We start from the raw sequence: 24,345 nt of genomic DNA, 5'->3' as shown, positions 1-24,345 counted from the left end.
TTTAAAATCCAAGGCCTTTAATCAGGTTTTCAGTAATGACCATAAATGCCTTCTCAAAACCCCTCTCACTGAAAGCAGAAGGCACTAGGCGTTACACAACACCCTGAAAGCAGTGACTCCGTCTGATGCTGGTGAGGTGAAGACAAACATTAAATGGCAGGTTCTAGATCTTAACAGGTCTCTTCAGAAAAAAAAAAAAAAGACAATTTTAAAAACCACACAAAAAATTAAGTTAACACTCAATCTTTGTCAGGTTCCCAAAGCAGTTTTAACTTATTTTTACAAGTACATAATTTGAAATTAATAGATAAAACAGGTAAGTAAGATATGGTTTTCAATATGTGTTAGGTTTTCTGTTAAGTATAGTTAATATGTAGATACAATTATCATGCTAACTGGCATCCTTTGCTACTCTTTAGCTGTGCAAAATAAACTTGAAATGATACACCCTGTAGTGGTATAATTTAAAAGTTCCTTGATATGACACTAACAACTTTCAAACTCTGATCACAAACTGCATATAAATTGTAAGATTATTAAAATACGCCTTTTTGAAAAATAATAAGATGACCATTTATACCTAAATAAGGTTTCCCAGGAAGATATTAAATACTTTAGCATATAAAAGTAACTGTCCCTTTTCCATGAGGACAACTGTTGCTTCACAAAATAACTCATGTGATCCAAGGCAAATGACTTCTTTCAAATGCAGTATTCTTTCCATGACTTTGAGGTATGCTTCGAGAGACTTACATCCATGAGAAAAGGGCACATTTGGATAGAAGACCACAGTTACATACACCAAGGACCCATCCTTAGGCTGGGAGTGCCCTTAAGAGTTATATTAAAAAAAAAGAAAAGAGTTATATCAATAGAGACTAAGAGATAGCTCCTGAAGCCATTTCTTCTACAACCTACAACCAAATTTGGATATGTAAAGGGTAATTCACATATGTGCTATGTCATGGATGCCTATTTTAAACAGTGGCTTCTTCAGGACACTCCTATTCAAATACCAAGGGAAAGAACCTTATTCTACCAGACCACAATCTTCTATTTTTGGCAAGGTAGTATACTGTAAACAAAACAGAAGCAAACAAAAACAACAAAACTAGCTTAGATACAACAGTGATTCAGGCAAAAGTTCCCATGTCAACAGCAGGGAAAGTAATCTGTGAAATATTAATTTGGGGGGGGGGGGCAGGGAAACCCTACCAAACAAATAATGCTAAAAATCAATCTTAGAATCACTCAAATGACTACCACACAAAAGGTATAAAAATGCCTTTAAAAAAGGAACAGTTCAGTTTATAAAAATAGCTGATTATGAGGTTTATAATTAGAATGTCTTTGAAAGACATCCAAGCCAATTAACTCAGGCTCCATTAGTAAAGGGTGAGAGGAAATAAACTCTTCCATAATTAATACTAGATGCCTTCTTCCCTTCAGTGAAACTAAGATTACATTTGAAAATGGTATAGAAAATAATGAAATGAAACCTACATGACATTTTGAAAAAACACCAATGCCACTAACAGTAAACACAATAGGAGGCAAAAAATATATTTTTAAGCAATGATTACTCAAAAAATGCCTTATAAAAAAACTACATATTATAATAAAGTTAAGAAAAAGCTTCAAGACTAGCAGCTGGGCTTCTGTGAAACATGTAGGACCACGGAAGGCACTACAAAAGCATTAATCACTTCTAACTACAGTCTGACAGTTCAGTCTTTTCCTTCTTCTTAAGAAGACAGCCAGTGTGAATGTTATTTTTATATCCCCCTGAGTTTTTAACATGATTGGGCAAAGAAGCACCAATTTAAAAAAATACCTGCAATGCCAGCACTGCAGTTTGGAATCACTTAAACTGATGGCCCCACAGGTCTCTCATAAGAGCACTTTAGAACATGATTAAAAATATAGAAATGCCTTTCGGTGTTTCAGTATTAAAGTGGAACCACCACAGTATCTGTTTTTAAAAATAATGCACTAAAAATGTCTGTTTATACAGTATAGTCTTTCAACCCTGTAGCGAGCATTCACTGCTATTTTCCACTCCGAGAGCTTGTGCATCTGGTTGAAATGTCAGTATGCTTCATGGTGTACAGTCCTTTTGGCTGGGAAATCTTGGCAAATATCATGTCATGCTTGTTTTGAGCAATATGCCTTGCAGGTCCTCGGGCAATGCTAAGATAATTGCATCTATGTGTGTCCGTAATTTTTCCATAGTGTCAGGTTTCACAGGTAAATGCTCTCGATCAGCCTGTAACTATACAAGGAACATTTGGGAAGCATTTAAGTTATCTTTTGTGTCTGGATTAACACAGTATATTCTCTAAATAAACAGTTTTAATGGTCAAAGATTTGAAAACTTCAGACTGAGACCAGAATTAACAGAATCTATTTTTTAAAAAAGCAAAGAACATGACACTTTTAATAGTACAATTGTTGAGTTAAAAAAAAAAAAAACTTCTATGTAATACTAACATAGATAATACCAGCACAGACCATGTGGTATTAAATATACATCAGAATGTTTTCTGTAGAACTCATTAGACTACATGTAAATAACTAAATATGGCTTCATTATGATCTGCTTGAGTGACAAGTATTTTCAGTTTAGTGACCATCAACCGGCCAGTCATAGGTCCTCTCATTTAAAAATTTACTTATGTGATACATCACAGACTACCACCTCAAATGAGAGCAAAATAACCTCACAGATCTTTGGCCGTTTTAGCTACATACCAGCTTATTTTTTAGCTTCAATACAAGGTCCACTGTTTCTACTTCTGTGTGTTTCTGGGTCCAGAGAAGTAAGTCCTAGAAGAATAAACAAATCCCAAATGAATAAATACTCAAAATAATATTGAAGTCATGCTCTTTTAATAGGCAAAGCTACTGGGAAGGAAGGACAGGAACAGGGTTTTAACCCAGACACAGAGTTACAGTGTAAGAATAATTCTGTACATGGTATTTATTCTGACAGTGAGAATCAGATACTTTTTGATGTTAGCCAGAATGACTGTCTAATATTTGGAAGTAAAATAGTATGTAAGAAATTCCTTTCTGAAGTGCTCCTTTTAGATCAATCAAGAAAAACAAATTTGGAACTTAAGATACAATACTAACCCCCACCCATAAGTAGTGAGTAATTTATAAGGAACATCTACTAACATCAAGATAATTGTGAACATTAATATATTACTGGATATAGACTTTGTATCTTCAAATAATCTCTTCCTGGGCTTATCTGTGGTTATCTTCACGGTATTCTTTCTCTGAAAGTCACTGGGAATTTATGATTAGAAAGTTAAAACTGAGGCTAACTCACCTTAGGCTAAACACATTTTGAGACTATCCTTTGTATATTTAACAAAAATTTATTTTACTTGTCTGTAGATTTTCATTGCAGGGCACTTGTGCAGCACAGGCTGTTGCTCCGCAGCATATGGGGTCTTAGTTCCACGACCAGGAATCAAACCCATGTGCCCTGCACTGCAAGGCAAATTTTTAACTACTGGACCATCCAGGAAGTCTCTATCCTTTATATTTTTAAAAGTACCTTAACTTAAAATAGTCTGCTGACAATTTATAGAATGTGGAAAAGTCCAAATACAGGAAAAATGTATCAATAATAACTGGGAAAGGTGAATAAGGCAAGGTGGAAAACATATCAAGTTAGACTGCTTGGATTTGAATCCTAACTTCATCCAGTGGTATGCTATTTAACAACCGGTTCTCCAGGAAGTCTCTTAGGTTGTAGCTTTGCCAGTTTCTGTGGTTAAGTATTCCTCTGTAGCTGATTTCAAGCTACCATTCTGAGATCCCTGAATACAGAACTAGGAAGAGATGCACACAAGTAGCTCTTGTGAGCCAGTGCAAGTGGGCTCGAGCACACTGCTGGTTTCACCGCTTCGCAGTGATGTGATCTGAAGCAAATCACTTAATTTGTAATCCTCAAATGTACCATAATGCAGATCATAACATACCGACTTCAGTGAACTGCAAAGAGTAAAAGACTTTATCCACTTAGAGCATCTGCACAGTCCCTGGCATATCACACATGATCTAGAAGAGTTAGCTATTATTATTTATAAAGTAGTGGATATAGATACAACATTCCAGTCTCTATGGAGTTATCTTCAATAGCTGTTAATCATCACACAAACATGCTGTTTTCTAACCTCTTCACAAAGAGCTTCCAGATGGAGTGCCTCCAGTTTCTGGGTCATTTCCTTCCTCCGGGTCTTGAACCAACCATCAAAATTTGGAGATTTGAGAAAATGCCTATAAAAATAAGTTTTTAAAAATCAGTTTGATATGACTTAACTTCCTCTCCTCAATACCTTTTCTACCTATAGCTAGGAAAATCATATGAAACAATCAATTTTTTTTTTTAAAGAATATATTTAAGTCCAGTTTTTTGTTTCATTTTTAAATAAAGCTCTATAGATGGATGAAATAGAAAAGAAAAAAAAAAAAAAAAAGGACTAACCGGTAAAGTCCAATCCAGTCGCCTTTTATTCTAGAGGTCAGCTGAGGTCCTGTTTTCTCAAGTGTTTTCATAAATTCTTCTGGAAGAAACTGTCTTAATTGGGGTGGACTCTAGAAAACAGGACATATTGAATTTAAAAATTAAAAATGGATATAGTCATGGAAGTTACTTGTAGTTAGAGAACTGATATACGAATTTAATAGGATATAGTTATACCTTCCACGGAGAAATGCTTTTCTGCAAAGGCATCAAGCTTGCCACATATCTTTCCTAAGTCCAAGAAAAAAAAAGTTAAAGTTAGCTATTCTTGCCCAGAGACATCTTCAAAAATGTTTAAACTGACCTACTTAAAAAAAGTGGGCATGGGACTTCCATGGTGGTTCAGTGGCTAAGACTCCACACCCCTAATGCAGGGGACCCAGGTTCAATCCCTAATCAGGGAACTAGATCCCACATGCTGCAACTAAAGATACTGAATGCAACTAAGACCCTGCCAAATAAACAAATGAGTATTTTTAACATTTTATTTAATTTTGGCTTCGTTGCTGGGTATGGACTTTCTCCAGCTGCGATGCGCAGGCTTTCATTGTGGTGGTTTCTCTTGTTGCAGAGTACAAGCTTTAGATCACATGGGCTTCAGCAGTTGTTCTCCGGCTCCAGAGCATGGGCTTAGTAGCCCCGCGGCATGTAGGACCTTCCCAGACCAGAAATCGAACCAGTGTCCTCTGCACTGCAAGGTGGATTTTTAACCACTGGACCACCAGGGAAGACCCAAGAATAAATATTAAAAAAAAAAAAAAAGTGGACGCTTTCTAGTGTTTTCTCATATGCTCTTTCAATGGAGATCAACACCACCATCACTCTTCTCAATAGATACACTAACTTTAGACTCAATTGAGAAGTCAGACTTTTAATAAAAATGTAACTAAATCTATGATAATCCGAGGAACTACTTATTATTACCTTTTTATTTTTTTAAGTCTTAATTGAATTTGTTGCAATATTGCTTCTATTTTATGTTTTAGCTTTTTGGCCAAGAGGCATGTGGGATATTAGCTACCTGATCAGGAATTGAACCTATATACTCTCTGCACTGGAAGGCGAAGTCTTATACTACAGTGGACCCCCAGGGAAGTCCCAGAAATATCTATTTTTAATGATAATAATTAACCTTATCAAGTAACTGTGTGCCAGAAAGTTTACTCAGCATTTTACATGCATGATCTCTTTAAACTTTTGCAACCATCCCTTGTGGTAGGTATCACTGGGAAACTGAGGCATTGAAAGAACTTGAATTCAGGTCTACTTGATTTTAGCCCATGTTCTTAATTAAGCATTACAGTCAAGTAAGTAAGCAGATTGAAACAGAACAATATAACCTGACATCTGTAGACCAAGAGAGAACATTTCTTCCCAAAATCTGTAATAGCAAAGATTTCCAGGTTGCCCTCCTACAATATTCTTAGATAGATTACATTAGCAACTATATGAGTCTCTCTGATGCAGTCTCTGGACCAGGACCACATCACGTTATTACTTTATACTGTGAGGCATCTTTTAGTAATTTAACATGATGCTCCATTGAACTTCACTGTATAACCATATCACCTAGTCATTTATTTCATAAATACTTATTGAGTGAGTGCTACTATATGACAGACTGAGGAAAAGATAATGAACAGGACACACAAGGAACTACATCATAGAACTACATGGTAACAGATTTATCAAATTATGCTCAAGAAAATAATACCAGAGAAAGAAGTTCCAGTAGAACATTTTAAGGTGCAGAATGCAACAATTATATAACATTTCATAATGATTATCTTTTAAGATTCACAACCCTGAAAAGTATTTAGCAGAAGTGTAATTAGCCACATATTATACATAAAGAAATTGAGCGTCAAGGAGAGGAAGTGACTTACCAAAATTACACAATTAATTACCAGAACCAAGAGTCTAGGTATCTTGCAAAGAGCTCTATTTTAACCACTACACACATAAGCAACCAAAACAATTTAAGATAAGGTTTTGGTGGATGGAAAAAACATCATGTGCTCTTCAACAAATCATTAAATTAAGCAAATACATATGCTCACTTACTAATGGAATGATGAAGCTTTGTGTCAGTTCCAAAAAATAGCGTCGGAGGATAACACTTTGAGCTTCAGAAGGACGCTTCTGTTGTACACCCTTAAAAGAGGGAAAAATGAGAACCTAGACTCTAGTGTCAGAGAATAGAAAATAATGAATGATTATAGAAGTTTAGCTGATATATAAATTTATGGATTTTTATTTGATATGAACTTTGATATAAACTTCATCTTGAAGTAATTTAATGCAAAATTCACTATGCAATATCCTATTAAAAAATCCTTAGAACAAAATATAAAATATTCATCCAATCCTTTAAAATATTAGCTCACAATGACTATCTTTATTTCATACTTGCTGTATTAATACTATGTATTTCCCAAAAAAATGCTAACTATCCCAAATGTCAGGTACTAAGCTACCTCATAGTACAGTCCATAATTTTTACTGTAATTCCTAAGTTTTCAGGAAGACTGGCACTAGTTGGTAGCTGAAGCCCCCATATTTCTAGCCCATAATTGCTGCTACATTAGTCTCCTGATTTTTATGAGGCATTCATTCAGAAGAGAGACCTCTTTTCACGTGATTGCACATAAAGCACATATTGCCTTACTGGATATTGCATACCTGAGTAAGAACATTTAAATTAATACATGAGCAAGTAATCACCTTCTGTAATTGTTTTATGATATCTTCATCTCTATTTAGATATGGCTTATAAGAAGTATAAACTCCTAAGAAGTAAAGAAAAGAAAAGAAGGTAAGCAGTAGGACCTATTTATCCATATAGTATATATTTAAAAACTAGTAAAAGCCAATACCAGGTTTAGAATCCAGAGTCTTTAGGTTCTTCAATTTTTTCACTTTAACCTGCTTAGGTATTTCACCTGAAGGAAACATCATAAAGATTCTTGTAGTTATTTGAATTTCACATATCACAAAACTGGAATGTTCTAAGACTGATAATTCACTGGCTGTTATTTATTAGTCAGGGATGTTGCAGCTAAGGTATTCTTGTTAACATCTATTGACAGTTAAGAGTTTATTACTAGTACTTTAAAACTGGGTAAAAGGTACACTGGGTTCTAACAGCATTACAGAAACAATCTGTGTAAATTATATTAAATGGATATTTGATTTCATTAATACTGATCATTATTTTTTTTTCCATTTATTTTTATTAGTTGGAGGCTAATTACTTTACATCATTGCAGTGGCTTTTGTCATACATTGAAATGAATTAGCCATGGATTTACAATTACTGATCATTACTTTAAAATTTCCCTTCTCATCACTCCACTTAAGCTTTAAAATCTTTTGTGCTAAGTATATGGAACATGACTAAAATACCATTTTGAATATGATGTCAAGTATAATGCCATTTAAGAGTAAACGGAATTCAAAGCAACTCCTACATTAACATGCAGTCGTAATAGTCAAGGTTTGTTTTTTTCCTGGCACGGTCCCAAGTTCTGCTTCTGTGGTGTGGAAACACTGCCACCAGGCGGTGACAGGGGGAAGGCACAGCCATAAATCTCAGCCACAAGGGGCCTGACTCTGGGCCACTGACCAGGGAATGCACAAAGGTGTACGACATAAAACATAGAGAGAGAGGATAAAACGTGCATTGTTGAATATTTCTCCTGGGCAGAAACACAATCTGAAGATATGTGCAGCAAGGGAAGAGAAGAAAGTGAGCTACTGAAGCTGTCTGGAGGAGATAAAGACAGGAGACTTTGGGGACAGATTGAGAAAGAATACAAGAGTCCAGAAACATTCAGATTTCTGGAATGTTTTTGATTCTTTAGCTCACAGTTTTTACTTTATCAACTTATTCTATACATTCCCACATACTAATTCTTATGAGAATGTCTCTCATCTTGAATCTTATCTTGTGGTTTTGCTTTCCGGGGTTCAGAGGAGCTTTTCATCAGATTTCTGTTAAGATGCAGATATATAATACATATTTAATTATACAGATAACTAAATTCAAGTCATTTATCTGCCTCTGACTCTAAGAACCCAAAGAATATCATGTAGTTTGAGTAAATCTAAATATTTATGTGCCTACTTTCTGTTTCCTTCTGCTCCAAATCACAAAGGACTTTGCAATTCTTGTATCCACTAATGCCATTTATTATATCATTTCCTGAAACTCCCCGTGCACAAGAAGCCAAATATCAGGAAGGAGAATAATTCAGCAGTAGGTTTTACATATTCTTTACATTCAGTAAGTTCTAGGTAATAATGAAAATGAGTAATCCATATCAGCGTTGCTTTTATATCTAAGGGCAAAGACAAGAATATCACCTGTGCAGCAATGTTCACTAGCCACAATTCCCCTCTGATTCAAGGAACCTCATCAGATGCAAGATGTATACGGAACTCTAACCCTAGGCACCATAATCCTTTAGTACACAACAGACATACAGAAAACTAGTTGTAAATATACACAGTCTATTACCAAAAAAGGTTAAATATTTGTCAAATACATCTGAAAAATAAAACAATAATGCCAGAAAATGAACTAAAGTCTTATAATTATAGATGTTTATTTTAATTAAAAAATACTTATTCAATGTCCTAGCATTATGTTTCCTCATTTAATAGGATCTGGGTGCATTCAAACTGGGTACAATCCATACGGAGTAATCCCTTTATTCATGACTCTTCTGCAGGGTTAAAACCACACACACACACACACACACACACACACACACACACAGGGTTAAAACCACACACACACACACACACACAGGGTTAAAACCACACACACACACACACACACAGGGTTAAAACCACACACACACACACACACACACACACACGGTTAAAACCACACACACAGGGTTAAAACCACACACACACACATACACACACACACACACACACACAGGGTTAAAACCACACACACACACACACACACACAGGGTTAAAACCACACACACACACACACACACGGTTAAAACCACACACACAGGGTTAAAACCACACACACACACACACACACACACACACACAGTTAAAACCACACACACACACACACACGGTTAAAACCACACACACAGGGTTAAAACCACACACACACACACACACACACACACACACACACAGGGTTAAAACCACACACACACACACAGGGTTAAAACCACACACACACACACACACACACACACACAGGGTTAAAACCACACACACACACACACACACACACACAGGGTTAAAACCACACACACACACACACACACACACACACACACTACTGTCTGAGCACACTAGGGAAAACCACACACACACACACACACACAGGGTTAAAACCACACACACACACACACACACGGTTAAAACCACACACACACACACACGGTTAAAACCACACACACACACACACACACACACACACACACGGTTAAAACCACACACACACACACACACATGGTTAAAACCACACACACAGGGTTAAAACCACACACACACACACACACACACAGGGTTAAAACCACACACACACACACACACACAGGGTTAAAACCACACACACACACACACAGGGTTAAAACCACACACACACACACACACACACAGGGTTAAAACCACACACACACACACACACACATTAAAACCACACACACACACACACACACACGGTTAAAACCACACACACACACACACACACACACACAAACCACACACACACACACACACGGTTAAAACCACACACACAGGGTTAAAACCACACACACACACAGGGTTAAAACCACACACACACACACAGGGTTAAAACCACACACACACACACACAGGGTTAAAACCACACACACACACACAGGGTTAAAACCACACACACACACACACACAGGGTTAAAACCACACACACACACACACACACAGGGTTAAAACCACACACACACACACACACGGTTAAAACCACACACACACACACACACACGGTTAAAACCACACACACACACACACACACGGTTAAAACCACACAGACACACAGGGTTAAAATCCACACACACACACACACACACAGGGTTAAAACCACACACACACACACACACAGGGTTAAAACCACACACACACACACACACACACACACACGGTTAAAACCACACACACACACACACACACACACACACAGGGTTAAAACCCACACACACGGTTAAAACCACACACACACACACACACACACACACACACACACACATTTCTGATAAAGCTACAAGCTTCTGGGCCCAGAAGAGCAAAATCTCAGTTTCGCTATGCCTTCCCAGCTAATTGGACAGAACATACTTTTTCTGCAGTTTTACTGATCCACTTCGATAGTCTTGAATTTTCAAAGTGAGGATTCCAAGCAGACCTGTTAAGCTTTATAATTTGTGGAGAAATTTGCAGTGGTCTTGGTCTCAAGATCAATGGGCAGAAAGGAAAAATATCCCAAGAAATATACTCAATACTCATAAATTAAAAGATAAATGGATTTTCATGAATGTGATATCAAAACCAAAGACAACGAAGGAAAATACTGAGAAGCTGAACTTCGTCCCAGTTTAAAAGGTTTTGTGCATCAAAGGCTACTATCAAGAGAGTGAAAAGACAACCCACAGAACAGGAAAATGTGTTTACTTTTCTTTGTATAATAATAATAATAATAATATGTGTAATATTATGAGTAATTACGTATCACTCTGTGTAATATTATTATTATGTGTAATAATAATAATAAAGGACTATATATATACCAAATGGGATTTATTTAAGGAATGTAAGGTTAGTTTCACATTAAAAAAATCAATTAATTCATTATACTTTATTATAAAGGACAAAAGCCATATGATGATCTCCACAGATATAGAAAAAGCATTTAACATTTAACACCAATTCATTATACTCATTCTCAGTAGAGCAGGAACAGAAAGGCACTTCCTCAATTTGATGAAGGACATTTATGAAAAACCTACATCTAACATCATAATTACACCTGTATATTGAAAACTAAAAAATGTTGCTGAGAAAAATTAGAGGATATCTAAACAACGGAGAGACATTCTAAGTTCCTGGACTGAAAAGCTCAGTATCTTTAAGATGGCACTTCTCCCCCAAGTTGATTACATATTCCCTGTGTAACCAAATATATTCCTATCAAAATTCCAGTTACCTTTTTTGTTTTCTGCCCAGTGGGCAGAAATTGACAAGGTTATCCTAAAATGTATATGGAAATGCAAATAGCCAAAATAAACCCAGAAGAGACAAAACTATTTTGAGAAAGAATAGTAAAGGTGGAAGATTTATATATCCTGATGTCAAAACTTACTATAAAATTACAGTAATCAAGACATACTGGTATAAAAATAAGATCAATGAAACAGAAACAAGAGCCCAGAATAAACCTTATGTTCATGGCCAATTTTCAAAAAAAGGTACCAATGCATTTCAAAGGATAAAGAACAGTCTTTTCAACAAATGATGCTAAGACAACTTGATATCAATGTGCAAAAAAAAGATGATGTTATACCCTGAATGCCACATCATACACAAAAATGAACTTGGAATGGTTCCTAAATATAAGTGCTAACACAATAACATTTTTAGAAGAAAACACAGAAGAAAATCTTTGTGACTTTAGGCTAGGCACAAGTTCTTAGATAAACATCAAAGGTCAATTCAAAAAAGAAATAAAGAAAATTGATAAACTAGACCATCAAAATTAAGTAATTTTGCACTTCTAAAGACGCCATTGAGAAAACAAAACGAGAAGTCAAATACTGTGAGAAAACATCTGCAAATCATGTATCTGAGAAAAACCTGTGTCTAAAATACATAAAGACCTCTTATAACTAAAGAAGACAAAGAACCTAATTTTAAAATGGACAAAAGATTTAAATCAACATTTCACAAATAAGATACACAGATGAGTAATAAGTAGATGGAAAGATATTCAACATCAATAGTCACTAGGAAAAAGCAAATTAAAGCCAGCATTTCAAACCCACTAGGAAAAAAAAAGGAAGAGATAATATCAAATGTTGGCAGGGATGTGACATGAAGAGACAGGAACCCTCATACACTGTTGGTAAGAATGGAAAATGGTGGGCCACTGCAGAAAACAGTTTGCAATTTTCTTAAAAAGTTAAGTACACTTATCAGTTCATGCCACTTTACCAATGATCTTTGCAAAAGCTTCTAAAATAATACTTACATCCCCAACAGATAGCCTTTTCTCATTGAAAAAGGACAATAAACAGTAGTCTACTATGTTACAATTAATCAAATGGTCTAGATTAATAGGACTAAAATAAAAAAGTATCAAGATTAAATTATGATAAAAACCAAATTTCCATATCTTCTCATAGATAAGACTCTGGTCACTGCTGTGCTCTGAATTATCAGATGGAACACTAATGAAATGTCAAAAGAGAATGACATTGACATTTTCAGAGTGCCATGTATCAAGTACTGTGTTTAATTCTCCCAGCAGACAAAGAATCCAAGGCTTAAAGGGCTGTTCTGCCTAAGGTCACACAGATCTGACTGTCAAGGTAAAGTCCTTTGCCCTTTCCCCTATTTCATAAGGCTTCTAAGGATTTCAGTCTAAGATTGAGTCTGATATTTGTAAATAACAGGATTTAAAACATTATTTCCTGACTCTAATATGTCTATCAGATTTATTTATATTCCAGGAAGGATATTTTATAAAACAATCTAAATAAATAATGTATTAAATAAAATACCCATGAATACCAAAAGAAAAGTCTTTATGAGTAACATCATAAAATCATTAAAAGAACATTTTAGATAGCTCACATCTTAACTATTTGTGTAGAAAATTCAAGAACGTCCAGTGAGAAAATGTCAGAGGTACCACTAAACTGTCATTTAGGTTAACAAAATTGCCAATGGTTAGGATTTATTTACTCATTTAATAAACATTCATTAAACACGAATGGAAAGGTACCATGGAAAGGTGGTGCTGGTTTAGTCTCTAAGTTGTGTCCGACTCTTGCTACGCAATGGACTGTAGCCTGCCAGGCTCCTTTGTCCATGGGATTCTCCAGGCAAGAATCCTGGAATGGGTTGCCATTTCCTTCACCAGGGGATCTTCCCGACCCAGGAATCGAACCCCAGTCTCTTGCATTGTAGGCAGATTCTTTACTGACTGAGCTACAAGCAAAGCCCACGGAAAGGTACTACATGTCTTTTTTCAATGAAAGCACAACCTGTGGCCACTTCTTTAATCAGTATCAGTACCACAAAAATGTATGATTCTTGTTTTCAGTTCCTAGTTGAGAATTTTGTGTTAAACTGAGTAACTTGAACTTTCTTTAAGGTTTTATTCAAGCAGTGTTGGAAAAATCTTGTCTAATTGGGCTTATACTAATAAATATATATAAAGTAGCTCAAATTTTTGAGGTTTCATTTTTTTTTTTTTTCAAGTATTAAGGGTGGAATTTTATTTTATTTTATTTTATTTTTTTTCTTTTTTTAATTTTTATTAGTTGGAGGCTAATTACTTTACATCATTACAGTAGTTTTTGTTATACATTGATATGAATTAGCCATGGATTTACATGTACTCCCCATCCCAGTCCCCCCTCCCACCTCCCTCTCCACCCGATCCCTCTGGGTCTTCCCAGTGCACCAGGCCCTAGCACTTGTCTCATGTACCCAACCTGAGCTGGTTATCCGTTTCACCCTAGATAATATACATGTTTCAATGCTGTTCTCCTGAAACATCCCACCCTCGCCTTCTCCCAGAGTCCACAAGTCTGTTCCATACATCTGAGTCTCTTTTTCTGTTTGAGGTTTCATTTTGTTATAATTAATTCATGTAACATTTTTGGGAGGAGGATATGATGGGTCACACATATAAGAACCTGTATATTTTAACTGAAGTCATGCTCTTCTCCAAAGGCTTTTATTCCAGTTGCCTCAAAGAAGTTTGCCATCAACATAACTAAAAAGTAAACAAGCAATGAAAGCAAACAGGAAGAAATACACCTGCTCATCCACATTACACATTAAAACAAGAAGACCAAGAACTTTACCTGCAGGTTTAAGGTCTCCTATTCGAATAATGTGTGGCCAGTGCTGGAGTGTTTTTGCAAAAAAAGGGTTGGTTACTCCTAAGATGACCGAGGGCCTACATAAAAACAGAACAAAACCAGAGTCACCAAAAAACGCATGTCCCATCAGTTTACTATTTATTTTGGGTGAACAATAGATAATCTTTTCCTTCACTGGTACTACGTATCAACTACATGCCAGGTACTATTTTTGGTATGAGGTACATAAAGATGAAAAGACATGGCTTTTCTTAAACCACACAGGAACAAGGGTATACATACCCAATTATAATATCAGAAATTAGAATATAGTGAAGGTGATATAAAATGTATAAGATTACAAAGGAGAAACTATACCTGCCAGGGGATTAAAGGACAGATTTACTAAAACAATGACATGTGTACAGAGATATGAAAAATGAATAGGAGTTTTATTTTGAAGTATAGTTGATATATAATAGTATATAAGTTATGACAGGAATTTTTTGTCAAGGGTATAAAAGAAAAAAAAGTGATACATGAGAATGAATAGTATGTGCAAAGCCATGAAGTGAGATCATGGTCTATTTGTAAAACTACATATAGTTCAGCATTCTTAAAGCACAAAGCTGGAAGCGTGAACAGTTCGAAATGAAAACAGATAGGCAGATACTAGTCCAATCATCAAGTACCAACTTTATATGCTAGGAAATTTAGATGTTATCTTATAGGCAATCAGAAGCTACTAGAGAACCAAGTAGAGGAATGTTGCATAAATAAAAATGTACTTAGTAGAAAGATCACTTGGTTGGGGGATTTGGAAGATGCTCTACAAAAAGGGGAAGAAGTTTGGGAAAAAGAAACAGCAGATATGAAAAAGACTAGAAATAGTAAGACTAGGAAAAGAGTTTTGGAAAAAGATAACAAATTTATGACAGATATTTTAGGATGCTGAACTGGCAGAATTTGGGTAAACTTTATGTGGAGCATATTAAAAAGGAGAAATTTATGACAACTCAGGTTTTTGATAACTAAGTAAAAAGAAGTACCATTCCTGAAAACAGGAAGAGGCATGGAACTAGGGAGAAAATGAGGAGGAAAAAAAGATATCAGTCTGAACATGTTTAGTTTTGGGCGCCAGTAAGATGTCCAGGTGGCAACACAATAAAAAACAACAAAAACAAAAACCTGGATAGAGGTCGAGACCTCGCAAAGATCTGAACTAGGAAGATAACTTTCAGTCATCATTATGCAGGTGTTAGCAGACTGTGGGTACAGATAAGACTGTTCAGGAAGAATTCTCGGTCTGAAATCAGAACCCAGAACACAACACTGGAGAACACCAACTTTTAAGGGGCTGGCAGAGGACGAGCCGTCTGCAGAGACGACAGCACACCAGCAGACAGTCAGGTGAGAGGGCATCAGAGATGAAAGTGCTTTCAAGATCAGTGGATTGAATGTCACCAGGAAAGGGAAAGCAGGAAAACACAAGGCAATAATGTGTCCACAGGTTCAAGGCAGTGAGAAGGGCCTTCTTAACTTCAGCAGAGACGGAGAAATCAACTTGCAATGAACTGAGAAGCAGCTAGGAAACCAAGAAGTGGAGGCAGTAAATGGAAATTTTTATTGTTATTCTAGAAACTAGGCTATGAAAAAAAGGTGAGCAATAGAGCAAGGGCTAAGAGGGAAAGGTAAGATATTTTTTTCCCCTTTTATAGACTGAGAAGAATTTTTATATGTTTGCATGGTGATTTAATGAGGAAGGGGAAGAAAGAGGAAGTTACAGAGCAAGAAAAGATAACTGATGCTGTAAGAGGTCGTGAAGTAAAGAACAAAGATAGAACTAAAAGCATAGTTGGGTAGCTAGCTATTAATGACAATTATGGCTTCCACCGGTAAAGCAGATCATTTACAGAAAAGAAGATACTGACTCTTGAAATGTGAAATTATTACCAGCTGCTCCTCAAAAGTACCTTTACAAAATCAATCTGGCAATAAGTTCAAAATCTAAACTTTTAAATTATTACCAAAAATAATTCTAAATACCTTGGTTGTAAAGGTTAATATTTGGTCAACAGAAGTTATCTTGTTTACTCACGGGGCTTGAGTACGAGTAGTATATTCTCTGAATTCACTATCATGAATAGTGAAATAAGGTCGGAAATCACTGAAGTACTTTAATGGAGAAATACAGCTGTGGAGCAAGAAACACATGTGAAACAAAGGACAGAAATTACAGGCCCTACACAGTAACTATAAAACCTCTGCGCACAGAGTTTACCCCAGTGAGATCACTTATCTGTTTCAATAAATGATAAGCTTGTTTCAGGACAAATGGTGATATGTAATTACCCAGTGGCTAAAATACAGAAAACACATTGGATTTAAGAGAAGTTGGGGTGAAATTCTGACTCTGTTATTCACTAACTACATGCCTTTTACTAGACACTGAACATTCGCACTACTGATATCAGGTGCTAACTTTACGTGAGTGAATAAGCGTGCCTATTATTCAGAAAACAAAACAAAACAAAACATGGTTCCAGCCTTAATGGAGCCTGAATTAATTTTCTCATCAATAAATGGTGCTATAATGAGTACTACCTTCTCATAGGTTATTGTGTAGATCGATGCAAACAATCACAGATGGTAAAGTGTTGTAACTATCACCATCAGGAACCAAATATACTCACTTAACAAGTGCCAAAACAGTCTCTGAAGACTCTGATGGTGACGGTGCCATGACCACGAGGGGCTCACCCAACAGCACCAGCTCCCAAAGCATCTGACTATGAAGGAAAACTGGGCAGAAACACCTGGAATGTGTTTACACAGAAGAGACAGTCTTACTTATCCATCCAGGGTTTAAGTTCCTATATAGTGATTCTAAAAACTTCATATTGATACAACTCTTATAGCTATGAATACCTTGAACTGATATACAAATCTATTTACACAGAATATGGTGATGCATAGAAATATAAGTTCCTTTTATCCACATAAAATATATAGTGATTTTATTTCAATTTTTACAAAATTAAATGTAATATACTGACACATAGAATGGCTAACAATAAAAGCATACAAGATAATTATTAAATTACTATACCATATGGTATATCTAGTTTATTAATATTGCTTTGTTACATTTGAATTTAAGTATGTTGAAGGAAACAAGAAAAAATTAATTTTCTAAAGGATGTTAACTAGATGCACTTAATTTCAATGTCAATGCTTACAACATTAAAGGACAGATGAAAAGAAATCACAATGGAGTGGGGTTCTAGCGCCAAATAACAGAATGATTTCCTAGGAAGATCCTCTCCCTACAGAAATGCTGCACATTTTTACAGTAGCCCTGGAATTAGATAGAAGCATGTAGGAACAAAACTCTGGTACATTACCTAGCCTAAGTTACGTCTAGTAACTTTTACTAATTTAGCAATTTCCTCCTAGCTGGGTCAAAATTTTTCCTAGTAGATTAGAGGAAAACTACTTATCTATTTATAAAAATCACAACTGATGTACCTAGTTGAAAGCATATACACAAAAGAAAGAAAAAGAAAGAAAAAAAACACAAGTACCTTTTAAGTACAAAAATACAAAACAAATTTGTGAGCTGGAAGTTGGGGAAAGTTAATTTTAACTACTCAAAGGCAAGAAAAGATATGTGAAGGAAAGGCAAAAAAAAAACCCCACAAAAATAAAAACAATACAAAAGGAAAAAGAAAAACTTATTGATGGAGAAGGCTGGAGAACACCAAACTAATGAACTGATCAAAGTAAGCATTATCAGTAACAAGGCAAGCTTTGGTTATTTCCTGACCAAAGACAGAGAGCCTAAAAATAATCACAGGTAAACCCCAGACAAACCTAAGCTGAGGGATTTCCTATAAAAGAACGGTCCTGTAATCCACAAGAATGTCAGGGCATGAAAGGAAGACTGAGGAAATGTTCCAGACTAAGAAACTGAAAACACATGACAACTGAATGCAGCAGACAACTCTGAACTAGATATTATTGCGACAACTGGTGACATTTGAATGTGATCTTAGTAGGAGATGGTATTATCATTATTAATTTCCCAATATTTATGGCTGCACTGAGTCCTTATTTGTAGAAAATAGACACTAAAGTATTAAGGGAAGATCGGGGCATCAGGTCTCCAACTGCTATAAATTGGTTCTATGAAGAAAAAGTTTTCTGTACTGTACTTACCACTTTCCTGTAAATTTGTGATTGTTTCCAAATTTTATATAGGTGTATAAATTTTATATAAATACATAAAATTTTGAAATAATCATGAGCTTCCAGAAAAGTGGAATATATAAAATTTATAAATTTTTAAAACATATAATGTATATAATTATATATAATTTTAAATAATTTATATATATATCACAATATATATATATAAAATTTTAAAATAAAAAAGGAAAAATGGAAAAGACCTATATGAAAAACATCTGACCAACTGACTGTAATCATGGGATGCCCTTAAGGCATCAAAGTTGCAAACTAGTTCTTCTCTGAAGTACAGTAATATGTTATTCAGTTCAGTCGCTCAGTTGTGTCCAACTCTTTGCAACCCCATGAACCGCAGCACACCAGGCCTCCCTGTCCATCACCAACTCCCAGAGTCCACCCAAACCCATGTCCATTGAGTCGGTGATGCCATCCAACCATCTCATCCTCTGTCGTCCCTCTCCTCCTGCCCTCAGTATGTTATTAGTAAGGGCACAAACAGATAAGAAGTAAAGTTACAAGATGAAGCACTCTCTGAAAGCTCTGTATTGTACTAGTAATACCTGTTATACAAAGTAGTTTTTATTGAGAGGGAGATAAGTATTAAATATTCAAGAGAGGAAACCTCTAATAGACACTGGTGATATGCATTAAATTAACTGCAGTGTTAATTACTATAGTGAGGGCTCTGTAGGGAAATGACAGAGCTAAATGTCTAAAATGCTAAAATCTTTCTTTAGTACCACTTTTATATTCCCATTCTGGAGAATCATGTTTTATGCTCCCAATCCACCTGCAAGTCCCCCAAAAAAGCCATCCCTGGGAAAAAAATATCATTTACCATTCTCACACCCAACCAAACAAAAAAATAATTTGTTTCTACTATGTAATACTCTGTCCATATACAAATTTTCCTAGGAGTCAAAGCAAATGATGTGCGGTCAGGAATGAATCATTGATTTACAACATGTGAAACATAATGACTGTTTTTTTCCAATTTTTCCCACATTTGATATAGGAACATTCATTTTCTAAAGAAATTAATAACAATATCATAAAGCAAATGAGACAAGGAAGTTAACAAAATTTTTTATTCTTTACCTGAAAAGATCCACTTCATGAACAGTAGGTAAAATAACAGATATATGAGCATCTCCCTAAGAGATAAAAAAAACAAACAGACAAGATGTCACTGAAATTTATAGAAACTGGTTTTTAAAATCTGACTCATGATCAGTAAGCCATGTTGCCCTCTCTGTCTTTTAGGATTCTCTTCCTCCAGAAGCAGCCACAAAGAGAATGGGTGTCATCAGTCTCCCCTAACACAGCAGAAGGTCAAGAATGACACAGATTCCACAGATAAAGCATTAATCCAGTAGTCAGATGTCAGATTAATTCTCAACTGTATGAAATACTTCCATAATACTAGTTGATATATACAACAGGCAAAATTAGTTTTCCTATTGCTCTCCATTTTTATTTAATTCAAAGAACAATGGGAGTGCTAATATACCAGTTAAATAATTTCAAATGAAAAATTCATCCTCACCCACAAACAAATGTAACTGTGGGGAAAATGAAAGGCAATCATAACTACAGAATCCTTTTGATTAAGTTTCCTCAAAACAGAAGTCTGCTGACCATTCTTCTAAGATTAGAGATTTTGTTAGAATCAAACCTTGTTTAATCTTTTTCAAATGATAGTTTTTTCCTTGTCTTCACAATTACAGTATAAAAATTCTGAGTTCTCCAGTGTCTACCAGAGAAAGAACAACAACAAAATTCGGAGCAACATTAGGAAGTTTCTTATCAATTCATTAAAAATTATTTAATGGGATATTTCAGTGATATTCAGAAATGTAACATAAATCTAAGAAATTCTAAATTTGCTAGTTGAAAATTTCTGCTAAAGAGACTATATATGCTGGATTATTCTACCACAGTACCATACTACCTGCTGAGTTAACTGCACTATTTGAGTTGTCCCAGGCTTGTCGTGACATGTGGGAATCCGAACCTGAAAGAGAAGAAAATAACTCTGGCTACAAAAGAATGACCTTTTTTTATACAGTAATTTGTAGTGCCACTACAAGGAGGGATCAGAAGCACTCAGTCTATCCTGTAGCTGGAAGGTATGCTCAGCAATGCCTAAAAAGCCATGAAAACAAAACACTTATGTCAGATTCAAAATAAAAGTTGTATATATTTTCAGTCACAGCAGAAGGTAAGTGAACCAAGGTCTCCACATTCCCACACACAGAAATCACTAACCCACTGAGAAGCAAACGTGCTGAAAGACAGAAAAGAACATCAACTACGTACCGCTTCCTGCTCATTGCTCCAGTCTTTGCTTCATGAATATACACACACCCAAACACACCCTCTCCAGCTTGCCAAACTACGGGATATATCTCACAGGGAACCATGAGAACTCTCAGCCAAGAGCAACTTTTGATTATTTAGGAGGGGGAGAAAAAAAGAACAGAAATTGTACAGAAATGAGGACATTTAAAGAGAGAACATTGCCAAAAATAAGTCCAACTTGAAAATGAACTGCAAAAGCACTTACAGCACATTTACACAAACCTTGAGAACAAAATGTTAATTCATTATATTAAAAACAAAAAACACACAGCTTCATAGAGAACAATACCCAGAGACATGTTAGCCTGAAATTACACATGAAAAAGATTTCATAAGACTGAGAATCAATGGCTTTCCTAATTTCTTTTAAATTTTACTAACTCATACTCAATTCTACAAGTGCTCTGCGATACCATCCATCTCTGGAGGACCAGGAAGCTGTACAATTCTAGGAGGTGGCATTCACATTCACAAGTATTACATCAGAATAACACTACCATCCTCACACTCGACAGGATGAAGACAGGACTAGTGAGCTTCGGAGTTGTGTGACAGTTTTGTGCAGCAGGATAAACTGTGGTATCTCTGCAGTTCCTTACATCAATGACAAAGAAGTGAAAGCAGCAATAGGACTGAATGTTATTAGGAAGTTAAAAAGCAAAATGCATGTGTCAACTTCCTACAGTTCTTTAAAAAAAAAGACAAATGAAATGCAGGCTATCATTACCTTCATGACTACCCCCATAATAGGCAGGTATAATGTTTTCCCTGGCACTGGTGCAGGCCATCGATCAACATCATTACAAGCTGAAAATATAGTAAAATATTCTTTAGTATAAGTGGAAATACTAAAATATTAAAAATGAAATATTAGAAATTAGAACTCCACTCTTTGCTCTCTATACGGCAGAAAAAATACACTGGGAAGGATGGAAGATAAATGGCAAAAGTACTGAAATAACATATTTCACAAGATACACACCAACGTTCTAGGATATAAATTGGCTAACAAATGCTTTGACACTAAAAGGTTTTAAAAGAAGTTTTCTTATGTATTACTACTAAAATCAGCTACAAAAGCACACAACCTAGCAGAAGTCTTCTTTCTGTATCAAGTGACATAGGGTTTCCTGTTTAATAATACTCTAAGTATCAGAATTGGCAACTCAGTATTTGTTTATTATCCAAAAAATAAGCATCATCTGTATTTCAAAAGGAGATAATAAAAGATAGCGTCTTTGTTGTTTGTAGGTAAATATGCCAGAAGCATAGTTTGACATCTCTCCATCACATAGCCCTCAAAATTCTTAACTGATTTTTTTTCACTCATTTCCAGTAAAAATTTTAAAACTCCTTTATAGAGGAACATAACTCATTCAATATTTAACTTACCTGCTTCCAAATAAGGTTCATTCTTCTCAAAATATTCTGGTGCTATCTGCTTGAGCACAGTGTGAAAAAAATGAATATAAGGTAGCTTGCTGATCAAAACCAAGGACTGGAAGGGGAAAAAAACAGTACGTTTAATTTCCCTATGACTATAATTTAAGTTTGTAATTTCTTATGTAATCAATTACTAATAAGCCAAATTCAGCAAAAAGTGTGGATTTTAAAATAAAAAGGCTTTGACAGTAGATAGTTAAAAGGAATATAAAACTAGAGTGGCAGAACACTGAAGTTTAACCTTATTACTACATAAACACATAGTCACAGATTTTTCTGCTCTCCAGGAAAAATAATTTCCTATAAACAAATCAATATCATGGATAATTTCAAAGCCTAGCTACTATTTTTGTCAGGAAAGCAATATCAGGAATTTGCCAGATAAACTCTTCCTAATAAAGAAAATGCAAATGATGATGCTTTTTCAAACTAAAACCTATGACTGTTATATTTTAGGGTTCAATGGCTTTAGCCACATTCTTAAAAATTGTCACTTCATATTCTGTGATCACTTCAGATATAGATTATGTTGATTTTTTTAAAAATCTATTTTTCTTGAAAATTACTTTTCACCTTTCCATCAAGCATCAATACATGGCCAGGGCATGTTCTAGTTCCAGTAGGTAACAGTGTGTCTCGGTAGGCTGGGATCAAACTGGAACTAACTGATATATATATATAGAAACAACAAAATTATACATTTAGAGTGGGAGCAGTAATGCCTAAGAGGTTGGTCAAGTATATTTAGTGGCTCTTCGAAAAAACATACTGCAGACTTTTATTCGTTGTAACTATATCACAATCTGTTCATTCTTCCCCTTACTCTAAAATGTGAAAATTAAACAGATTCTTCTGAGTTTTGACAGTTTCATACAGTAACTGTAACTTACTGTCAGGAATCTAGCACACAGATAGCAGAAAGGCAAAATTCAATAGCAGTTAAAAATTTAAGGGCAGATGTCTACAATCAAAAAAAAAGATAAAATATAAATTCCAGTATGTTTAAAGATGAAATATGAAACTTTAAAGACTGTTCATTCTAATAATTTCTATTCTTCTGACTATGATATAAAAATGTTTCCACTAATATATATGAAAATTACCTTCTGAAAATAGCCTCTTTTTAGAGTTTTATCCCGAACTTGTCGAAAATACACATATCCATAAAAATAGGCAGGATCTTTCTATGAAAGAAGTGACAAATTAAAAACATACATATATATCAACTCTTTACTATTAATGGCAAGTTCCTTTATGAACTCAAATTGAGATATGAGGTATACACAAGAAGCTAGTTATACTTTTCCACCAATGTAAACAACAATCATGGTAATAACTGACAGATAGAAACCTGCTAACTTGCCCAAAGATGAAATAATTATAGCTTAACGTACAAAGCTAACATACAGATTTATCTTCTACAACTTAATGTTTATATTCTTTATTTATATCTGTGGTAGTTAACGGAGTTGAAAATAATCAAATTCTGCTTTCCCCAGTGGTACACTTAATGTTTTAAAAATCTGCCTAGTTTTTGAGGTATTCTAATACAAAATTTCAAGAGAAAAATTAAAAGGAATTAAACGCTAATCTGAATCTTATATACACTGTTATATTTTTCACCCAATAATAATGAAACACTGGAATGTTTAT

The 24,345-nt window shown here is 35.2% G+C and overlaps 1 protein-coding gene across 1 annotated transcript in view; it reads right to left on the bottom strand.

The window, feature by feature from the left end:
• DENND6A (DENN domain containing 6A) overlaps positions 1-24,345 on the bottom strand; it is a 50,829-nt gene continuing 26,484 nt past the window's right edge. Inside the window, exons 5-20 of the mRNA XM_020898901.2 lie at positions 23,796-23,876; positions 22,642-22,747; positions 21,977-22,056; positions 20,840-20,902; positions 19,987-20,042; positions 17,334-17,456; positions 16,739-16,834; positions 14,644-14,738; positions 7,417-7,482; positions 7,265-7,329; positions 6,605-6,694; positions 4,718-4,771; positions 4,502-4,611; positions 4,191-4,293; positions 2,752-2,826; positions 1-2,272 (exon numbers count right to left, since the gene is read on the bottom strand). Of these exons, the coding sequence (XP_020754560.1) occupies positions 2,141-2,272; positions 2,752-2,826; positions 4,191-4,293; positions 4,502-4,611; positions 4,718-4,771; positions 6,605-6,694; positions 7,265-7,329; positions 7,417-7,482; positions 14,644-14,738; positions 16,739-16,834; positions 17,334-17,456; positions 19,987-20,042; positions 20,840-20,902; positions 21,977-22,056; positions 22,642-22,747; positions 23,796-23,876 (1,395 nt within the window). The 3' untranslated portion in view covers positions 1-2,140. The remainder of the gene's footprint in view (positions 2,273-2,751; positions 2,827-4,190; positions 4,294-4,501; positions 4,612-4,717; positions 4,772-6,604; positions 6,695-7,264; positions 7,330-7,416; positions 7,483-14,643; positions 14,739-16,738; positions 16,835-17,333; positions 17,457-19,986; positions 20,043-20,839; positions 20,903-21,976; positions 22,057-22,641; positions 22,748-23,795; positions 23,877-24,345) is intronic.

Source organism: Odocoileus virginianus, chromosome 26 (genome assembly GCF_023699985.2).
Source record: "Odocoileus virginianus isolate 20LAN1187 ecotype Illinois chromosome 26, Ovbor_1.2, whole genome shotgun sequence".
In the NCBI taxonomy this organism is placed as follows: Eukaryota; Metazoa; Chordata; class Mammalia; order Artiodactyla; family Cervidae; genus Odocoileus; species Odocoileus virginianus.
This window is presented reverse-complemented; position numbering and strand designations above follow the sequence as displayed.